The 20,376-nt window shown below is 40.2% G+C and overlaps 1 protein-coding gene across 2 annotated transcripts in view; it reads right to left on the minus strand.

The window, feature by feature from the left end:
* The window catches only part of dapk1 (death-associated protein kinase 1), a 94,103-nt gene that overhangs the window by 18,449 nt on the left and 55,278 nt on the right, over positions 1-20,376 (minus strand). For both annotated transcript variants that reach the window (XM_008276411.1, XM_008276413.1), the window contains exons 9-18: positions 19,477-19,522; positions 19,199-19,288; positions 17,383-17,475; positions 13,843-13,962; positions 11,493-11,591; positions 9,263-9,361; positions 8,102-8,200; positions 7,814-8,011; positions 6,756-6,953; positions 2,130-2,228 (exon numbers count right to left, since the gene is read on the minus strand). In XM_008276411.1, the coding sequence (XP_008274633.1) occupies positions 2,130-2,228; positions 6,756-6,953; positions 7,814-8,011; positions 8,102-8,200; positions 9,263-9,361; positions 11,493-11,591; positions 13,843-13,962; positions 17,383-17,475; positions 19,199-19,288; positions 19,477-19,522 (1,141 nt within the window). The remainder of the gene's footprint in view (positions 1-2,129; positions 2,229-6,755; positions 6,954-7,813; positions 8,012-8,101; positions 8,201-9,262; positions 9,362-11,492; positions 11,592-13,842; positions 13,963-17,382; positions 17,476-19,198; positions 19,289-19,476; positions 19,523-20,376) is intronic.

Genomic DNA, 20,376 nt, shown 5'->3' on the forward strand with positions numbered 1-20,376 from the left:
ATCATTTAAAAGCCATTGGACATGAACTCCCACTATTCTCTGAGGTCAAACACACTCACACTGAGATAAAATGACTGAATCTGGTGTCTGACTCCTCGTTCTGAGTCAACGCTCCGTTTGATCCTCTGCAGTTTGATAAAAGCTCTCAGCCTGCGGCTGTCGGAGATTCACCTGCTGTTCAGACATGAAATGTAAGTTTTCCTTCAGGAATCTCAACACTTAGCACTATAATCAACCTTTGATCATGACTGACAACTCATTCAATACTTCACTCTACACTTAATAAATAATGACCCGAGGCTTTGACTTTTATTGAACGTACTTGAAAAATCCACTGTACACATGAAATTGCACTCAAAATATTTAGTTTAAAGTTTATTTTACAGGTGAGTAATTTTATAATCCTTAACAAATAATTTACTAGAAATCGGTACTAATTACTGGAGAGCAAGTTGGGAATGCTCATACCAGTGATTCATTAATTCAAATGTGTTACTTTAAGGGTCTTTAAGCCGACACACAGCAGGTCGATTAAACATGTAAAATGCTCAATCTTGTCTGAATATGAGCAAAAATGTCAGCATATCTGGATAAAATAAATAAATTTGTCTCTTCAACCTATAATTACTGTCAAGATATGCAGATTTTTATTATAACTTCTTAGGAAATTACACCTCTAAAAACACCTCTAAGTCACAGCTTACTGTCTTCAGACTGACTAACTTCTTTAAAAAAACATCTTTTATGTGTCCTGTATTTCTGATGTTTTTTAACATTAAATCTGTCAGTACGTTATCGTGCTTTTGGGGTTCTTCACATTAATTTAGTGTATTAAAAAACTGCTTTTCTGAGCAAGTAAAAGATCAGAGAACTTACAAAGTCTACAAAACAAGGATCTATTCTCTCCCACAGAAAACACTGTTTCTTCACATGACAAAAAAACCCTTTTTTAAAAAAAAGGCTTTTCTTCTGTTATTTATCTATGCCAATGACCATGAAACACATTGCCTGGCAGCAGGTTTGCTCTCAAACACAGAATGAGCAGTACAACAATGTTTCCTCACGAGAGCTGCTTCTTCTAGAGTCTCTCTCCGTCTCTCTGGTTATACTCAGAGATCTGGAGTTACAGTGTATATAATCAACATGCCCTCCCTTTCGTTGAGCCAACTGACTAAATCAGAGCAGACCAGACTAAGGTAGCTTCAGACCGGAGCTAAATCACAGAGAAGAGGCGCTGCAGGAATGTCCAGTATGTTAAAAATGAACAATAAAGCATGTAAGTATATTCTAGTACGACCAAAAAATAAAAATATGAACCTATAAATGTGCATTTTATGGGCTCTTTAAATGTGTATATCCACCCTGTCTCTCTCTCTGGAGGTTAGATCAATTAAACTCCATATTCAGCACAAAAGTCCGTTTTCACTCTAGCAGAGATCCTAGAATACTGAAGGAAGGAAGCTGCTAAATAAAGGATTTGAATATTTTAATTTTAGACAGAGAGCTTGAAAGAAGAAGCAGACAGAGACTGTACAGTAACTGTAATACTGTAAAGAAAAGGGGTGCCTCATTAAAACTTTGTAGCTACTTAAAAGGAAGTTTAATGCCAGGATCAGGGTTCAAGAGGTTAAATGAATTTCAAACACATAAAGGAAGAAACATTAGAAATTTTAAGCGTTAAACCCACAGACACAGCTCAGTATCAAGAGGGCAGTGCAAATAATGAATTCTTACAGATTAGATTCAGTTTGAGTTAAAAGCTGCAATCGGCTTTTCTACTTTTACTGAGCATTTGTGGAAGAACTTGACTTGTTCTGCAGCTCAAGCAGAAAATTCCCAACCCAACATGCAAATAATATTCAAACAAGCAGACAGATGTGTGTTCAGTTTGACTTCTATACGAGGCGTTACAATGTCGACGATGTCCCTCTACATACGATACAATCTGTCAGTATCTACAGTATAATGAATCAAAATGTCAAGAAGATGCATGGAATTTTACTGTAATGGTGAAAAAAATGCTGCAGTGTAATTACCTGCAGTGTCAGAGATAAATTTCTGCCATGATGCATTATGTGCTGAGCCACTGCTACTCTAGAGTGAAGGGGGGAAACTGTGTGGTGACTCACGTTGGTGACGGCGTCGATGTTTGCTCCAGCCAGGCAGAGATGACGAACAACCTCGAGGCTCCCGTTGTTAGCAGCCAGGTGGAGGGGAGTTCTGCCATACTGGGTAAACAGAGACAAATAAAAGGAGTTTCAGTCAACACAAGAAGACATGATAATAAAAGAGCCCATACAGCACGGAACATAATCTTTATATCTGAAACTTGATGTTTTTTGTGTAAAATCTACAGTGGAGGTTACTCAGCAGGGTTTTGTACACACTTTTATATCGGTTCAGGGTTATTTCATCTCAAAATCATCAGGGACCTTCTGCTCCACTATCTCTTTGTATGTATTTTGCACACTGAAATTTGAGGCTGCATTTTATTGATGATATCTTAAAACTTGAAGTTTTTAGTGTGGTGGGTTGCGGCTCGGACGCTGTTATTGTTTCCTCTGGTGAAAGGGATGTTGACAACAGTAGCATGCAGAGAGCGGAAGGAGAAGAGAAAAACCAAGTGAAACACACAGCAAATGGAAGGCTTATTCTGGCAATCTACAACCGGTGAGATGACACAACTGCTCAGTCAAAAGCGAACAGCTGGAGATTTGCAGTGAAACAGCAAATCCAAAAATGTTATATTACTGAACCCTTGCTTAACCTGCTCACTGTGACACGGATAACAGCAAAAAGAGAGAAGAAAAAGAGGCTGAACAGACAACTACACTGATCAGCCACAATATTAAAATGCAGCTGGATTCCCCAACAGTAGCATTGGCCTCCCTCAGCAGGATAACACACCCAGCAACACTCCAAAAACTGCTCAGGAACAATGCAGCAACACAACAAAGAGCTCAAGGTGTTTAACCAGCCCCTAAACTCCCCAGATCCCTATCTGATCAAGCATCCACAAGAATCTGTGTAATATCAGCATTTTCTACTTATGGATGAATCTGTGCAATACTGATATAAATCTGTACAACATCTGTATTTCCTATATCAGCATTTCCACTCATGTAAAAATCAATGTATCACTTCAATATACAGATATGTGCAATATTACTATTTTCCACATCCAGAAGAATCTGTGAAATATCTGAATTTCCACACAGGGAAAAAAATGGGACAATATCACTTGTACATGTGTATATTTCTTGTTTTTGTTTGATTTCTACTGATATCTGTACATTTTTGCCTTTGCTACTCTAACACTGCAAACACCCCCGCTGTGGGATTAATAAAGGCTTATGTTATCTTATCTTAAGTCTGATTCACTGACCCAAAGAATCTGCTGCCTACATCCAAATACCAGACACCACAGGACACCCCCAGAGCTCCTGTGTTCGTCTCTCGACGAGTCAGTGCTGTTGAGGTAGCGTGAGTGGAGCGCCATACTAGGCAGGTGGTTTTAACGTTCAATGGTTAATGGTCAAAAACAGCTTATATTGTTATTGTCATTGTATGTCAAATTAAATGTTCCTCAAATGGTAGCTCATACTAACATTTTTCATCATGTTTTGTCTAAACTGTATCAAAATATGATTGCTTATGTTGCTTCATGCTTGAACCAAACTCCGCACCCACATGGTTCTGCTTCACTTGGCTGACTAGCTACTGTTAGCATAGCAAACTGCCGCCATCATAGATAAAGGCACTTAGACAAGGAGTCTGCTGTTGCTGTTGCTCTTCCTGCTGTGGTTGCTGCGTCTGTTTGCTTTTCACTGTGCTACTGTAACATAGTTCCTGTCACCATCACGGAGGATCATCCAATTTTGCAAACGCACCTGGAGGAGCTTCGAGTGAGCAAACTCTACGCAGAAATGTTTAACACATGACCTGACATAAATATTACACTTTTGAGAGTGTTGGATTGATCTGACAGGCGATCCAGCTGTGCAGCACATCGTAAGTTATTGGCGTCACACTATGGAACGAATGATTTCTTATTTGGCAGCTTCATCTTCTCAGTCCTCAAGTTTCTTTCAAGCATCTCTGTGTCACATCTTCACTGAGAAGAGCTAAAATCATGTCCGTTAAAGGCTTTTGGTTGCTCTTAACAGCCTTAATTTTGCTGTATTTTATATTTATTTAATTTGATCTTGCAAGTTGCTATCCAGTTTGGTCTCTGTATTTTAGTATTTATCATATTTTGTTAATTAGTTTTAGTTTTTGTCGTTTCCGTCATGTTGTTTTGCAGAGACTTTTGTGGATGCATGTCTTAAAACCTGCCATGTAAAGAAACTTGATTTGATTTGTATGAAAATCACCCTTGGATTCAGGTGAAAAAAACAAAAACAAAACTGGTGGTCAGAACAGGAACACGGTGCTCTCTGCAAACCACAATAATTACGATGATGACTGAATAATTTTATCATCACTATTTTTCACCGCAGTATGTAGTAAACATGAAATAATGGCATACTTCCATAACAGCTTATTTCTTATTCAGAAACACACAAAAATGTCTCCTCTGCCACAGGATGAAGTTAAAGCACTGAAAAATATCAGTACCCACTACAAAATACAACCTCTCAAAAAGCAGCATTTCAATCAATTCCCCTTTGTCACAACTTGAAAAAACAGGAAGCATCCATCCTTTTCTATTATGCTGTAAACAGAGCAGCAGACATTTTCAATTCCAGCCCTCTTATTTGTCTCCCCAGTGTCTAAAGCTGACAGTGAACACAAATCCAGGCACCGAGTCAGCAGTGTGTGATACGATGCTTCAGATAAGCTTAAAAGAAGCACACGCAAACTGAAAATAATGCATAAATCACACTGTCTCTGGCTGTACTGTCTGTGCTTGATGCACATCACTTCCCTGAACTATGCTGGGAAAAATGTTTCTGAATGCAGAAAAAGCCGAGAGAAGCCTGGCAGTGTCTGAGAAAAGCAACGCTATCGCAGAATATATTAAAATGGATGGTGTCAAAATAGAAAGCGAAATCACTAAAGGCAGAAACATGTGTGGGAAGACGTGCGAGATGGGATCTTCAGTCAAATATAAACCAGGTACTTCAGAGCTCCCTTAAAGGACCACTTTACTGGAATAAGAATAAAACTGCCTGTTCCATTTTGCTTTGCTATGAGTGCCAGAACAACAGCTAGACATGCAGAATATTGTACATTATTATAAACAACACACTGAGTAGCAGATTTCTAAGCCCAGCCTTGATAAGATTGGATCACACTGCAAAAATCCTCCAACTGCACGTATTTACACTCGCAGAAAATCCCCCTTTAATCCCTGTAATACATCCACTTTCTGTGTTCATTTATCCCTCTGTTTGACCTGTAATTACACTTTGTTTGGCTTGGATCAAACAGCTGCACTAAGTAGTCAAAAACATGTGGACACACCTGGTTACTGAAGCTATATAAGACCGTTTAAACATTTCTACACCATAAGCATTAATCTACAGCCATAACAGGGTGCTCTTTTTTGGAAGGAGTCTGATATCTGCTCCCGTTCTGAGCATTAGTGAGGTTCATGGTGAGTGACGAGGTCTGGCTCACAATCAGCGTTCCACTTCAACCCAAAGGTGTCGGACGAGGCCTCAGTTTTTCCACCAAACTGGGAAAACCATTTAAATCATGGGCCTTGTTTTGTGCAGAAGATCAAGTTAAAACATGAACTTGGGGGGCCAAGCCCAAACAATAAGAGGTAGTGTGGTTGTTTAGTGTCGTCTGATCTGGATGCTTTAAGAAAACACAAATATGTTTGACTCATCAGTGTGGTGCAACAGAGCTGAAAAACAATAGCTGTGTGTGGATATTATGGAAGATGAGTGTCAAAACTTTGTTCAGTGCAAACACTGCAAGACAAGATACACCCATGTGTCTGTACAGTTCTCTAAAAATAGCAATCGGTTATAAGGAACGAAAAACACCCCTCGCAGAAACATTGCTGCATAGTGAGTATGCTTGAGGCTGAGTTGTATACCTATGGTATAACACAGGACACACAAATATGGAGTAAGCAAGTCAGAAAGTCAGAAAACATTTTACGTTTGATTCTTAATATCTGTGTAGATTCTCAGTTATCTGGGTCATGGTGATTCACAATGGTTCAGGAGGAGGCAACTGGACTTTCAGACGTTTTTCGTCTCATCCAAGACGCTTCCTTAGTTTTAAGTGACTGATTGGGAAACTGAGGCGTATATTCCCTGGAGCTCATCAACAACCAGGACTTGCATGAACCAAGGTGTGTATAGTAGTGAAGGATGTCAAGACATGATTGTATGTAGCTGATAAGTGGTGTCATGGACCAGCTCCTCTGTTTAGAGATGCTGTTCCATTCTGACACAGACTGCTTCCTTCACTCCTCTCAAAACATCTGTCTTTTTGTCCAGAATGTAGACAACGATGTCTTCATAGGAGTGTCTTTTATCTTCTAGATGCAGCATTTGGTGCATTATTTCATGGATGCTTGACAGTAAAGTTAAAGGTTCAATTCACTAAGCTTAGAAAGCAGCATATTATCTTCAAATCAGTTGCAAAAACTCTTATGTAGAGGACATGAAAACTGAAGAATCAGTACCAAGTGAATGCTAAAATTCCAAAAACATAATGGTACTTGTTTCTGTGACAATACTGACACATATGCTCCTGCTGTTCTAAAAGGGGAATGGGGCAGCGGTTGTACTCACCTTGTTGGGGAGGTCGAGGCTGGCTTTGGCGCTGCAGATCGCCATGACGATGGGCAGATTTCCGTCCTTGCAGGCGATGTGGAGGGGCGTGTTGCCATGGCGATCCTGCTGGTCTAGGTGGCAGTGATGTCTGAGGAGGCAGCGGACAACGTCAACCTGACACCTACGTACGGCCAGGTGGAGAGCGGTGTGGCCGTCCTGGAAGCACAGAACACGATTCAAAACATCAGTTCATGCCCTTAGGTTTCTTCTTACACAAAGCATCTCTTTTTTTTTTTGTCCTATTTTAGGTACAGCATATGTGCATTCCATCAAAAAATTAATGTGTAATAATAATGTTTCTTGTTAACTCTGGACGAAGCAAGCTCACAGAAAGAATAATAAGTGACTTTACATTGCAGAGACTACAGGAATGGCCACATAATCTGCCCTTTTACCCTTTTTGTTTAAATTGTGGTGTAGAATCCAACAGCTTTGACTATGATGTCAACTTTAAGTGCACCAAAACAATGACTAAAAGTAACTACTGGTGGCAACTCCAGTTCAGTGAGCAGGTAGGAAATAGAACAATGGAAGGTTTAGTTTGTACACCTATATGGAGAATATCTTTAAGACTTCGAGACACCAGAAAAATGGTGCTTGTAGCTGTCTCTGAGTTTAACAAATTAGCATCGAGACCTGCACAAGAGAATTTTAAGGCTCCTCAGAGGGTGTAGGTAATTTTTCCGTCCCTGAACGAGGTTCTACTGGGGAAATCATTGTGGTCAGAACATGCACAAAGGTTCAAACAGCCCTAAAATAGTCCTCCAGTAGAAAACAGTCTCATGTCAGTGAGATTGTCATCGTGATTGTGTGTTATATTGTCTCTTTGGATCCTGTAAGACTTATTTGTTCTCATTATTTTATTTTTTTTTTGCTGTGCATTGTTGAACACATAAGCGTTCTTGATAAAGTTTTACATAGATCTTAGAGGTGTATTGAGAAAACAAATAAAAAGGAGCTGAAAAGTTCTAATCGGACAACAGGTATGTTCTGCCAAAATAAACCCATGTGATCACCTTGTCAGTTGTTTCTAGATCTGCCCTGTGCTCCACCAGACACTCCACAATGTCCACAAAGCCTCTAGCAGACGCTGTGAGCAGTGGACTCTCGCCCTCGCGGTTCTTTGCATCCACGTGGCAGCCTGCCTGGCAGAGCGCTCGGGCTACTGGAGAGTAGCCGTGCCAGGCGGCGCAATGCAGCGGAGTCTCCTGTTCCTGGAGACGGAAAGGTGGAATGTCGAATGAGAACAAAACTTATGTCTCTATAATAACCATCATGCTGCCACTGTATTTGCATGCACTCACCCTGTCTGCCAGGTCTGGGTTGGCACGGATGCTGCACAGGTAGCTCACCACATCTACGTTTCCATAGCGAGCTGCCACATGGAGAGCTGTTTCCCCAGACTGGAGGAGATGATAAATCAGCAGTTAAAAAACACAGTGAGACACCGTGACTTGAAGTAACAGGATGACATGGGTGTTTTAGAATAGTTACTTTCATGTAAGAACATATTTTAAAGCACTGACACCCTAAGGTATTCACTCTGAGTCTGCAACTTTCCAAAACTTCCACTCAAACAAGACATTTAGATTTTACTTTCTTGCTTTGGGATTCGCTAGAAATCGATCCGTCAGCTTCAACGTTTTGGCTGCCAGTCAGAGGAGCAGCTCGTTAGCAGAGAAGCTGCCTGTGTGAAACAAAACAACACCCAAGACGACGTGTTTGCTTGTAGGTGGGAAAGTGAACCGCTTCAAACATCTAATTCATGTTGGAAAAAAGGCTTTAAAGATCGATTTAATCTGGGGAATTACAGGAAAAAACAGCAGATTCACCTTGTTAAAAAGGTTCCAAAGATCTTCTGGCTTTGCCTTTCTCATAAGATTATTATGCTGTTACACACAGACACCTCAGCTTGTGATTTGAGGGCTGTGGTGTAATAAAGTAAGATGAAACTTTAATGATCCTTGGACGGGAACTAGATAATAATCAGAAAAGTGCCTGGAGTGCAGATTAGTTTAGGTCTGGTGGAGGAGGCCTCTGCTCTGCCTCAGTGTTCACAGACAGAAGAGGACACCACCGGCGGGTAGGATGATGAAGAGATTGGAAAAATGCTTTTGGGATTTTGTGTGCCCAAGCAAGCTCTATGATCGAGGCCACACCAACATCAAAAGCAAACACACACATACACACACACAACCCATCTTTCTCTGCAAGACCTGTTTCTATAGCAACAGCAAATAAGCTGATAAAATGCCAGAGTGACTGGTTTTCTCCCCAGGTGTGTAAATCGTAGAGTGGGAACGTGTAAATCTGTGTTGCGGGGCATTTACAAAATAATGCTTCTCATGAGGTTTGGTGGGTGGGAGGTAGTGAGCAATTTCTGATAGATAACTGAGTAGTAGTGAGTATGTGTGTTTCTGTGAGCGACTGTGAGACATGCAGAGAAAGGAAAAGACTTGATTCACCTTATCTTGGACATCCAGAGGGCACTTCTTTTCATGGAGGAATTTCAGGGTCTCGACGTGGCCGTGTCTCGCTGCGTAGTAGATAGCGTTGGCTCCACTCTGAAGGTTCCAGAAAGAACAACATTCCAGGATTTATCCCTGACCTTTATCATAAAAATCCAGCTCTCTGGGACTGTGTCTGCTGCCAAATGATATTCCTCTTAAAATACTGCACAGGACATTGCTGACAAAGAACCTCAGACTATTTTGAGCCGTGGTAACTGTTTAACGAGACGTCTGGTGTAACTGTGTCTATAAGTAGCTCGTCTGTTGATTTATATAAATAACTCCATGTACCAGAGGCAATAGTTTTTTTTTAGTCAAATTGCTAAACTGTTGGTTAGGACACAGTAGATTCCACTTTTTTGTTTTGCCACCTCTTGTAGAGAGAGAAGTGACCTTAAACTCAGAATATCTGCTAATAGCAAGTATTGATCCTGTGCCAAAGTTCGCTTCCTCCCAAATATAAAATCGGTACAATTTGCAGTGTTTATAACTCACTGAAATCGTTTCAATGAAGTGTAACAAGAGGCTGGAGATGTTGTGGCACTAAAACGTGACTTACTGACCCATAATGACAAAATTAATGTAATGAACTTGGCTCTACCATGTAATTTGTCTCATATCCATATCAGATTAGTGCATCCAGCTATGTAAGTACTACATAAAACATGACACAGAATAAGGACTAATGCTTTAGCTACATTGAACACATAAATTATGTGGGCTGTTCTCGGAGCAGATGTGCCATAGAATGTGTTTTTTCAGTGGCTACACCTGTAGCATATGGAGACTTTGGGATTTTAGTGTTTTATGTTTTTCCATCTAGCAAAGCACTGTAATATTTTCACAGAGATCGTGTAATAAGGTTACATTAACATTTACACACTACAGTAGATTCTGTGAGTGATAAAGTGACTAAGCAAACGTCAGCTGATACTGGCAGAAAAAATGCTGACAGGGTGAGCAGGTTCATCAAAAAAAATAAAAACATTGATACTATCATTTCTGTGAAAAAAGGGCCACAACACACCTGCCGTAAAAATATTCATAAAACACCAGTCTTTTTTATGTTTGATGAATGGATCTCCATGATGCAGATGCACCCTGTACACATTGCTCTCATGTCTGGTGTAGCCAATCTCACTGATTACAGGGGAAATGTAATGTTGCAGCAGCTTTTCACAAATGGTGTCTATATGTTTAATGCAGCTATAGTGTATGCTGAATTCATCCAGGTTAGTAGTCTCTTTATAAAAGAGTTCCAAGAGATGACCAATGTCTTCTGTAACACTGGGTGATGTCATAAATATTGACACCAGTAAAAAGTTCCTCCATACCGCTGTTGTACATTGCATCAGATAACAGCAACAAACAGTATATTGATAATTAACAGAATAACTGACTGATTATTTGACTACGAAAAGGACTGCAGGTTTCAGCTCTACTTCCAAAATGCATAAGTGTGTATAAAATAACTTATATTGCTATCTTAGAATAACAATCTGTGTAGAATGAATTAAAACAAATCCACCCATCCATCATCTATACACCGCTAAATCCTCACAAGGGTCATGGGAGGCTGGAGCCTATCCCAGCTGACTTAGGGTGAAGGCAGGGGACACCCTGGACAGGTTGCCAGTCTATCGCAGGGCTACACTTAGAGACAGACAAATTAATTAAATGATAAAACTACAGGCTGAAATAACCATTAGATTAAACTGAAGGTACAATAACAATAATATTCATTAACGAATAGATGCAATTTTAAAATCTTGTTCTTAAGATAAAATGACGAAAAGTGCCAGTAATATGCAGAATTATTTCGCTTTTTGTAGGCTTTTACAAAAAGGTTTGCATTTTACAGATTCTGAAGTTGTCCCAACACCGACAGATGGATGCATTAATGTCATAATCAACTTTTACCGATTAAAATGCCTTTTCTGGACTATTTAAAATGTATATCAATGCAGGATTTGCTACTTTCTGCAGAGAACTGTTCAGTACAGCTGAGAGCAATGAGCTCGTGAGTACATTTATTTATAGTGTAGATAGCCCCCGTCATAATCCAAATGACAGTCTGTCACTTCAGCCTTTATTACTGCAGCTCCGACGCCTCTAATGCCCGTCTATTAAACTCCACAGCTGCTGTTAGAACCGCCATGATTACACCAAACAGACGAGCTTTTACCTTGTCATGGGCCTGGATCTCTGCACCTTTTCTCATCAGCACCTCGATGATCTGAATGTTGCCGCAGCCGGCTGCAATCAGGAGGGGTGGAGTCCCGTGCTGCAACATACACACATATTATTCTGTGAGTTTTTAGTGATAATGGTGCGTTTATGTGTCTTTAATGTGAGCTGAAGCTGGAGCTGTGGACCTCAATCTGACAGTGTGTAATTACACTGAAGATACGGAGAAGAAGGCTGACTTTCTTCTTGGAAAGGAGTTCACAAAATTAATTCTCAGGTAGGAGGTAAAAGAAAGGAAGAGGAAGGCAGAAAATGACAAGATAACCTTTACTGAAACAGTTCAATCTGACAATTACCACCAGTCACTCACATTTTCTTCTGTTGCTCTCCTACATTCTCTGTCACTAACTGTGATGTTATTCTCCTCCTCTTCTCCATATTATATTTTCATTCCTCCTCTCCTCTTTCCCTTCCCATTTCTCGCTCTTTCTCTACACCTCACTGAGTTTAATAACCTCAGATCCCCCCGTCGCCCATCACCTGTCAGGAAACAGGTTCTTCTCCCCTATCGAAGCAGCATGAAGACGAGAGTCTGGAAATGTAGCTGACCATCGGGTTGTTTGGTGCAAAAACAAATCAGGAGTTTGCTTGTTTCTGCACAAAAATATAGGCACCTCTTGTGTGCACTTAAAGTTTCCTACACTTGTGCAGTTATCTTTTCTGTTATTATGTTTCTGTTGTGGTGCTGTTAAACTGCGTTGCTTCTTATATAGAGGTGTTTCTGTTATTTAGCCTTCCCTCACTGATATAAATGAGGTGGACAAAGACAGCTCAACAGAAGCACAAACTACATCCTCTAGGATGACCACATAGTTGGATAAACACCTGTTTAAAACAGTTTCAGCAACAACTGAACATTTTTAACCTTTAACCACATCCTCAAATGTTCCTTTCTGCCTTCCATGTATCCACACATTTTACTGATTTTCTTCAATTACTAAAAGGAGGTAGATGTGGGTGACGAACTGGTCCTTTATTTTGCCTGTTTTTATTTACCTTTGGTAAAATGTAACGTAAAGCCTGGTGATATATTTAACAAGATATAGAAACTACTTTTGAGGCTCATCAACTGCAGCTACTGTGAAAAAATGCAACTTCCCTGTATGAAATGTTTAATTACTTATGAATGTAAGTTGAATGTCAATATTTAAAATGCCTTTTTTCTATGTTGGGATGACCTAGTGTCTGAAGTTGAAGTACACTGATAGAGACCCTGTGATTTGTTCTGCCTACTGGAATAGATTTTTGTATCCTCAGTAGAGTTTATTGTTCTAACTAGGTATGTTGTGCATATTTAGCTTTTATTATTTTGTTCTGTTTTTTTTTTTATTGGTTTTACTCTATTCCAAAGGAAAGCTTCATTTGTTGCTGTTTTCAATAATCAAGCAGAGGCTGCTGTAGCTTAAGTTGTTGTTGTTGCCTTACAATAATATAAAGGTAGGTAATAATACTGTCTCATCTCAAAATTATACTATAAAACATCATCAGAATAGTTAACTAAATTAATAATGCTACACGATAAACAGAAGGCTTTAAATAGAGCCAATCATCTGAATCAGCCGATGCAGCTTTCAGCAAAAATCCCAATCAGAGTCCATTAGCATCTGTTACACTGGTTGTCGCTTTTATAAAATTGGAAAACACATTGTTATATTCTATATGTAAGAGGACATTCATCAACATGATGCACTGTCCAGCTCATTACACTAACCTAACCCCAACCCTGATTCTAACCTTAAACATAAAACCAAGTCTTAACGATCTGAAACTGACAGCTGACTAAAATGTCTTCAGCCCTGAAGTCTACAACTCAAACTGCTCTTAACAAACATACACATACAAGTACACACAAAATCCTCCTTGACTCCATCTCCCCCTCAACATTTACCTACACGCACAAGACAGTAACAAATCTTTGGCTCTGGCTGGACAGAACTGATGTTTTCCTTCTGTGCAGTATTTGTTATATAATAAGAAAACGCTGACTTGCAAAAATCACTAGATACACAGAATTAAATTAGTCATCTTGTGATCAGAAACTTCCTTCCAGTCTGTAAAAGAGGCTATTTCTCTTGCCGCGGGGCAGAACATGTGAACACCCTCATAAATGATTTTTATCAGCTGCCTTAATGATGAATGTGATAAGTCTTGGAGTGTGATACGAGTAGACTGTTCTCTGCTTCATTCCTTAAAGCAAAGAGTGGAGGATTTATTAAAAAGATGAAACTTTAACACTTTAACAACAATACAACATGACTTAATAAAGTGACAAGTTTTCTGTCAGTCACCTTGTTGGGCTGGTTGACGTCGTAGCTGTTCAACGAGCCGAGCAGATGCTGCAGACCAGGCACGTTGTCATCGTTTATGGCGTGGATGATGGCCTTCATCACAAAGGAGTCTTCCTCATCCTGTATGGATGGAAAAGACGGTTAAAGACTCTTCTACAGTTTGCAAGATGATCTAATCCTGTTAACATTACACTCATGATTTCTTGCATCCCAAAGTCTCTCTCTTATTTTTCTCAGGCATGAATACACACAAACAAACAGAAAAGCAGCAGAGTTGTCTTTTGCATCTGCAGCTCATATTAAACACACACGAGGACTGTTTGTGTCTGTGACCCAGTAACCTTCGGTACAGAATCAGCTGTAGAGCCCAGGAATCAGCTGTGACGCTCTGCTGCACAAAGAGACAGAGAGTGGAGAGGCAGGGAGGTGAGGAGGATGGAGGAGAGGAGGGGATGGAGGCGTTTGTTCAGCCAAGCCTGACTCTCCAGCTGCATTCCTCAGCATAACCTCCCTGCTGGGGAGCCATGACTAAAGCACCTCAGAGCGCTGCAAACGCAACACAGATCTGTACAAGCCTTGTGGGAATCCACTGTCAACAGTTGTTTGGGATTTTTACCTCCTAAAAGCAGTAATTCACGACACAGGATGGAGATTTATTAGCAATCTATTGTAGCTCATCTTTGATGTGCGCTATTTCCAGATTTTGCCTCTGGTAGCAGCCTGCTGGTAAAAGTCCACTTAAAAACCTCTCCACATAAGAATAAAACATCTATAAAAGTAAGACACGTTGATGGCTGTTTATCTTATACGTATAGTATAGCTCACACGCATCCTTTTCTCCTAAGTTTCTCTTACCTATTTGTGCTGTCAATGGAAAAAAAAAGAAGGGAGAAAGTAATTTAAAAAGCAATACGCCTGAATTATCGAAGTCGGCTGGTTGATTAAGTGGTTGATAAACTCTCACCCAACCAAATTCTCACTGATCGTACAATCGCCGCTTTGATCAGGAGAAGTGCTACACCAGTAGTCTTCCAGGATTAATACTTTATTTTTGGCGGTAGAAGGAACAGAGTACCTGTGAACACCTCCGTGTTTTCATAGCTTTGAACTGTCCCAACCTAATGAAAGCTGCTAGGTCTGACGTACTTTACATTTACTACACATTTACTCTGAGTTGGCTCAAAACTCAGCAGCTAACTTGTCTGTGTTATACAATACTACTTCTGCTTAAATCAGCAGTTGATACCGAGTTTTATTTGCAGAAATCATTTGAATATGTGCAGCAGGTCTGTTCTGAGCCTGTTCTGATCGTTTTAGTATAAAATACCTAGGTTAAAATGATTTAATAATTTGCAAATACCTGCTTTTAATGTTTATTTATAATTCATTTAGGCTAGCAGGTAGAATGCACTGTGGTCGATTTAGTTAATCTACAGAAACCGTGGAGATTTTCTTTTTTCTGTGACCAAGCGATTCTTTGGAGAGTAGGTACCATTTCAGTCAAAAAAGATTTTCTTTGCTTGATTACAGCCCAAGAAAGCAAAGATGCCAAAACAGCATTGTGAACTGAAAGTCATAATTTCCAGTTATTTGTAGCTTTCATTTTCTGTCAGTCAGTTTGAGTAATTTCAAGGCTTTGATGCACTTTCCTGGTATAATCAGCTAAAAAGATGTGTAACTGCAATTCAAACATGTGATTCTTGTGAAAAATAAAAAAAAACAACTGTGCTGAAAAAACTCAGCTACTCTAAAGGTCCATTTGGAAACATCTAATCACTCTGCTTAAAAATGCCATCTGGTGAAAATCTCTTGTCACATTCATATGACATTGTTTTACATGCTGGAAGACATCATGGGTTAAATATGCAGTCAACACCATGGCTGAGTGCTCCTGCAGTGTGCCAATGACGTTCTAAAAAACACAGATTCAGACTTCTGTATCATAGCTGTTTACAATTGAGTTCCAGTTTAAACACAGATGGCTGAATTACTCCAAATGTATAACTTGCCAGTGTGTAGCATGGAGTAGCTTTAGTTTGACCACAGGCACAGGTGAGCTGGTGTGCTTGAGCTATAGCAGATGGAGAAGGAGTGGGTGGAAAATGATGCAGGGATTTTGTAGATCTGTGCATTCTAGAAGGTACAGCAGTATAGAACCACTTTTGCGTCAATTTAAGGCAGGAAGGGATTATTTTCATGGAGAAAAAAACACCTTCTAAACGTGTCATTTCGATACACAGATGTGACTTTTTTAGGGGCTTAATCAATTACTGAAGAGGGACTGTAAACTTTGGGACAAGCTGAGGCTACAGACTGTGTTTGCAGAAGGCATTTAGGAGTTTAAATCAATTAACAATTAAAAACTTTCCATACATACAACATTAATTTTTATGCTATCCAGGGGACGCGTGGTTCTGGATTAAAGAACACTGTGGATACTGTTGGGACAAACAGCTCCTCAGACTTTGCACCACTATTGTGGCACAAATGACACATTTCAGGAAAAGAACAACAGTTTGATATCTTCCAGCCACACTACTAACACTTTGCGCTCCTGATGTGTACACTTTCCTCTACCTTCTGACACAGAGCCTCTAAAAACGAACACAAACAATGTCTTAGTTGAATATTGACAGAGGGGGGGAGCCACAGTAAAACCCACCTCTGTGTACAGTCTTTAGGTAAACCACTTAACTCTGGAACTGCTCTGCCAGTTAAGACAACGAGCGATTAGGAAGCCTGCACTGGAAAACGTTGGCTCCTGATGCAGTTCAGGTTGTGGACCACAGGAGGTGCTACATCCTCAACATGTGTCGCTCCACCTGCCTTCTCACCTGCGACATGAGGAAGCTGCTGTGAAGAAACAGGCCTGGCCTTGGCCTGCTGGTAACGCTTTGTAAATCATTAAGCTTCTCACAGAGGCTCAAGTGTTTGCATCTCTGGCTGGTCGCTATCACCTTATAGACACACTAATAACAGAAAAGCTTTTGTGTATCGCTGTCTCTGTACAAACTGACTCACTCATTTGCAAGGCACGATAAAGGTTTCCTTCCATGGAGGCACATTCCTACAAGCTAAACCTGGTTTTAAGGCTACGCACAATGAAATTCCAACAGTTCTACAAACACATGACCTGTGGCACTTGGGGGAAATGAGGAACAGATCAATTACATGTTTGAGCTCCAGATTCTCGGAGAGATTGTCAACCTGGAAATACCAGAGCCGTAACTGAGAACTTGAGGTCCTAATGAACAAATGCGCTGCAATAAAAGCAAAATGAAACTCATTAACAAACCAGTCTCCTGTCAATTACTTTTATTTTTCTGTATTAAGGAGCACACGGGCTGGAGCTCTTGTTGGGACGCAAATGTTTCACTCAAGAGCAATTCAAGGCCTTGATGGCATTACAAGCAGTGAACTCAATCAACTTAATGAATTTGGCTTAAGATCCTCGTCCTGTGTTTTAATGGTTTTTACATTCTCTAAAATGTCCGGCTTGTTCATTCGGGCAAATCAGAGGAGCAGATCTGCAGGTCTTACCAGCGTGTCGTCGCTGCGCGCCACACTTATGTTGCTTCTGGACAGGAAGGAGCGGGACAGGCGGTTGCATAAGGAGATAAGTCGGACGGATTGCTGGAACAAAAGGGAAGAATGGAGGTTTCATGAATGAGTAGAACTGGAACAAGTTAATGTCAAGTCATGTTAAGAGGGCCGTCAACAGTCAGGCAAGTGTGGATGTAACACAATTTTCTGCTCCATTTAAATTCAGTTACTTTACTCGCTGTAATTCACTGTTGATAACCCGTTGACCCTCATACTGTCAGGTGACATGCCCGTAGACTTCATCCTGCTGTGTGTCAGTAAGCTGGATGTTGATGTGTGATTTGGTACATAAGCATCTACATATTCTAGAACTCTCTTCACATATTTTAGCTCAGTTTCAACTCAAAATGTTGTATTCATCCCTCAAGGATCGACTTGAGTAAAGTGAGTTTGCAAACACAAACCCACTCAAAGTACTCATATAATCTAAAAACGCAGAATACGACGATGCCAGTAACCTTAAGTGTTTACAGAAGTGGCCAAATTGAAGCACATTAGAACAATTCCTAACAACATCCTCCCAAAAAGTGCGAGTCAAAAGGTATACAAGGACTTTTGTGGATTTATTCACTATTAATATGTGCAAGGGACGATTTCATAGCTGAGGTTAACAACACCTTGCAATTGGTTGCTGTTCTTCTGACAAAGGGATGTAAACCAGCAAAAAATATACAACAAATATAATAATTTGTACAGGCAGGCAGTTTTTATTAGATTTTGTCTGATGGTGTCCACAGAATCATACACTTCCCATGTATTTATTGTCTACGTGTGATGCATCCTGGTTGCGCTGCATTACATTTTGAAGGACAAGGTTTCATGTTGGCCGCTCCTCATTTGGATAAAGTTGAGGTTTTGGCTATTTTTATGCAAATCAGGGGCATCCAGTGCAACTTGCTGCCTCTGGAAACTCTCACAAAACTTCCAAACTAACTGCTGTCTATCTAAAATGAAGACAGATTCAGCAGCTTCATAGTTTATTTCAAATGTTCCCAGAAACACATTTCAGTGAAGTATTTTGTGATATACAAGAAAGTTTCCAAATGAGCTGCCAATGTTGATCCAGTCTGAAATGCTTTCCAATCTGGTATGGCCTGTATTGTTTTCCCATCAAGCTTCCAAATGCTGGAAGCCACGCAACGTCTCTCTTCCAAAAACACCCCTGTGGACACATATTAGTCTTCTATCAGACTTTTGGATTTAAAGTCAGCCCAACCTGGCTCTGATAACAAAAACTATATTGAGTTATTTCACAAACCTTCAATATAATTCCTACAAACTACATTTATGTTCCTGGTTTGTCATCTTTTGGGGCATTTTTCTTCTGTGACTCAAAGTCAAATCAAGCTTGCTGCAAAGCCAGAAGCTGCCAGTGTGCCCGAGCAGAGAACAGAAACATGGCGTGACAGCGCTGCCGAACCAACACACATAAACAAGCCCTGCGTTTCTTGCAGGCTGGGAGCACCGCTAGGTCAGCAGTGATGAACCAAAACAGACAAGTAGACAACCACCACAGCAGCGGTGGCAAAAAATCTGATGGTTACGGTGAGCCAGCAGCAATCGGTGGTGACATTGAAATCTGCCTGCAGAGTCTCTCTAGCAAGAAGCTTTCAAAGTGCAGCGTTGCGAGAATATGGTGAGTCAGTGGGTAAGATTATGGCTTTTCTTTTGCATTGTGCTGTAATTTGTCTTTTTCTGGAGCTTGAGTGTTGGTGAGTGAACATCATAGACAGTATCAGAAAAAAGCACTTACTTTCCACTTTCTTCGAGCTGCAAACTTTTTGAACTTTTCCATGTTGACGGCCGATTCCTTCCTGCTCAGTGCTTGCTGAGTGTCTTTTGGCTGGCAAAGCAGAAAAAAACAAGAAAGCAGGATAAAGTTGGTACAGAATCAGCTGAGACTAAGCAACCCACAGCTTTCAAATATCAATTGCTGCCACAAAATAAAAAAGCATTTGAAATTTTACAGGGTAACAAATGGTTTAAATTAAACAGAGAAAAAAAAATCTGTCGTCTGTAGAAAAGTCCAACCTTGATCCAGGGGTGCTGCAGGCTGTCCTGAATCGTCATTCTCTTTCTGTGAACAGAAAAATGAAAGAGAAATATTTGTCTGTGATAGTTACCAGTCTTGCTCGGTGCTTTTTAGTGTAATGTTGATTTCTTCTTTTTCATTTTAAAGGGCAAAAAACCCACTTAATCCATGGGTGCTATGTAACATTAAAAAATCTAATTCCACTGGCTCAACTGGGGGGTTACAGACAAAAGAAAGTTATAGTATAGAATTGTGTGTGTTATAATATACACCAAACGGCATTGCCACACTCCTTTAACTGCATTGATACTCATTCACTAGATTTCGAGAGTAACTGGAATTGGATTCTTATGTCACATCCAAAACACATTAATTTTTTCTCCCAACCAGTGATTGTAAGACACAGAAGAAGCACTACGTTTTGTTTTTCTTTTTGTTTAACTGCTAATTATGTCTGCAAAAATAGAAGGCATTCAGCTGATAAATGCAGCCGTCCTCCTGTTCATACTCAGATACGCTGATTGCTCTCAACAATCCGTGAAAGCTATGGACAAGTTTAACGAGGGATTACTGAACACAGACGGCAAAAGCAGCTGTGTGCAGATGGATGTAAGAAAACATCCGTGAGTCCCAATTAGCTGTCAAGATATTATTGTGAAGTTGTGGAATACTGCTATCCCATCTGGCTGTGAAGCTGTTATAATTAGTGGTGGGCAGATCGATCCAAAGTATCGATCAATACTTATATCGGATCAATACTTACGTGATGGAATCGATACTTTAGTTTTTAGTTTCTCTTGTCTACATTCAGCAACCGTTACATAGTGGTTGTGCGAACTTCTCTCCTCACCTTCACTCCTCTTTTCTTGCTCACGTCTCTCCTCTTTCTCACTTCTCTC

Source organism: Stegastes partitus, unplaced genomic scaffold, assembly GCF_000690725.1.
Source record: "Stegastes partitus isolate 25-593 unplaced genomic scaffold, Stegastes_partitus-1.0.2 Scaffold71, whole genome shotgun sequence".
NCBI lineage: Eukaryota > Metazoa > Chordata > Actinopteri > Pomacentridae > Stegastes > Stegastes partitus.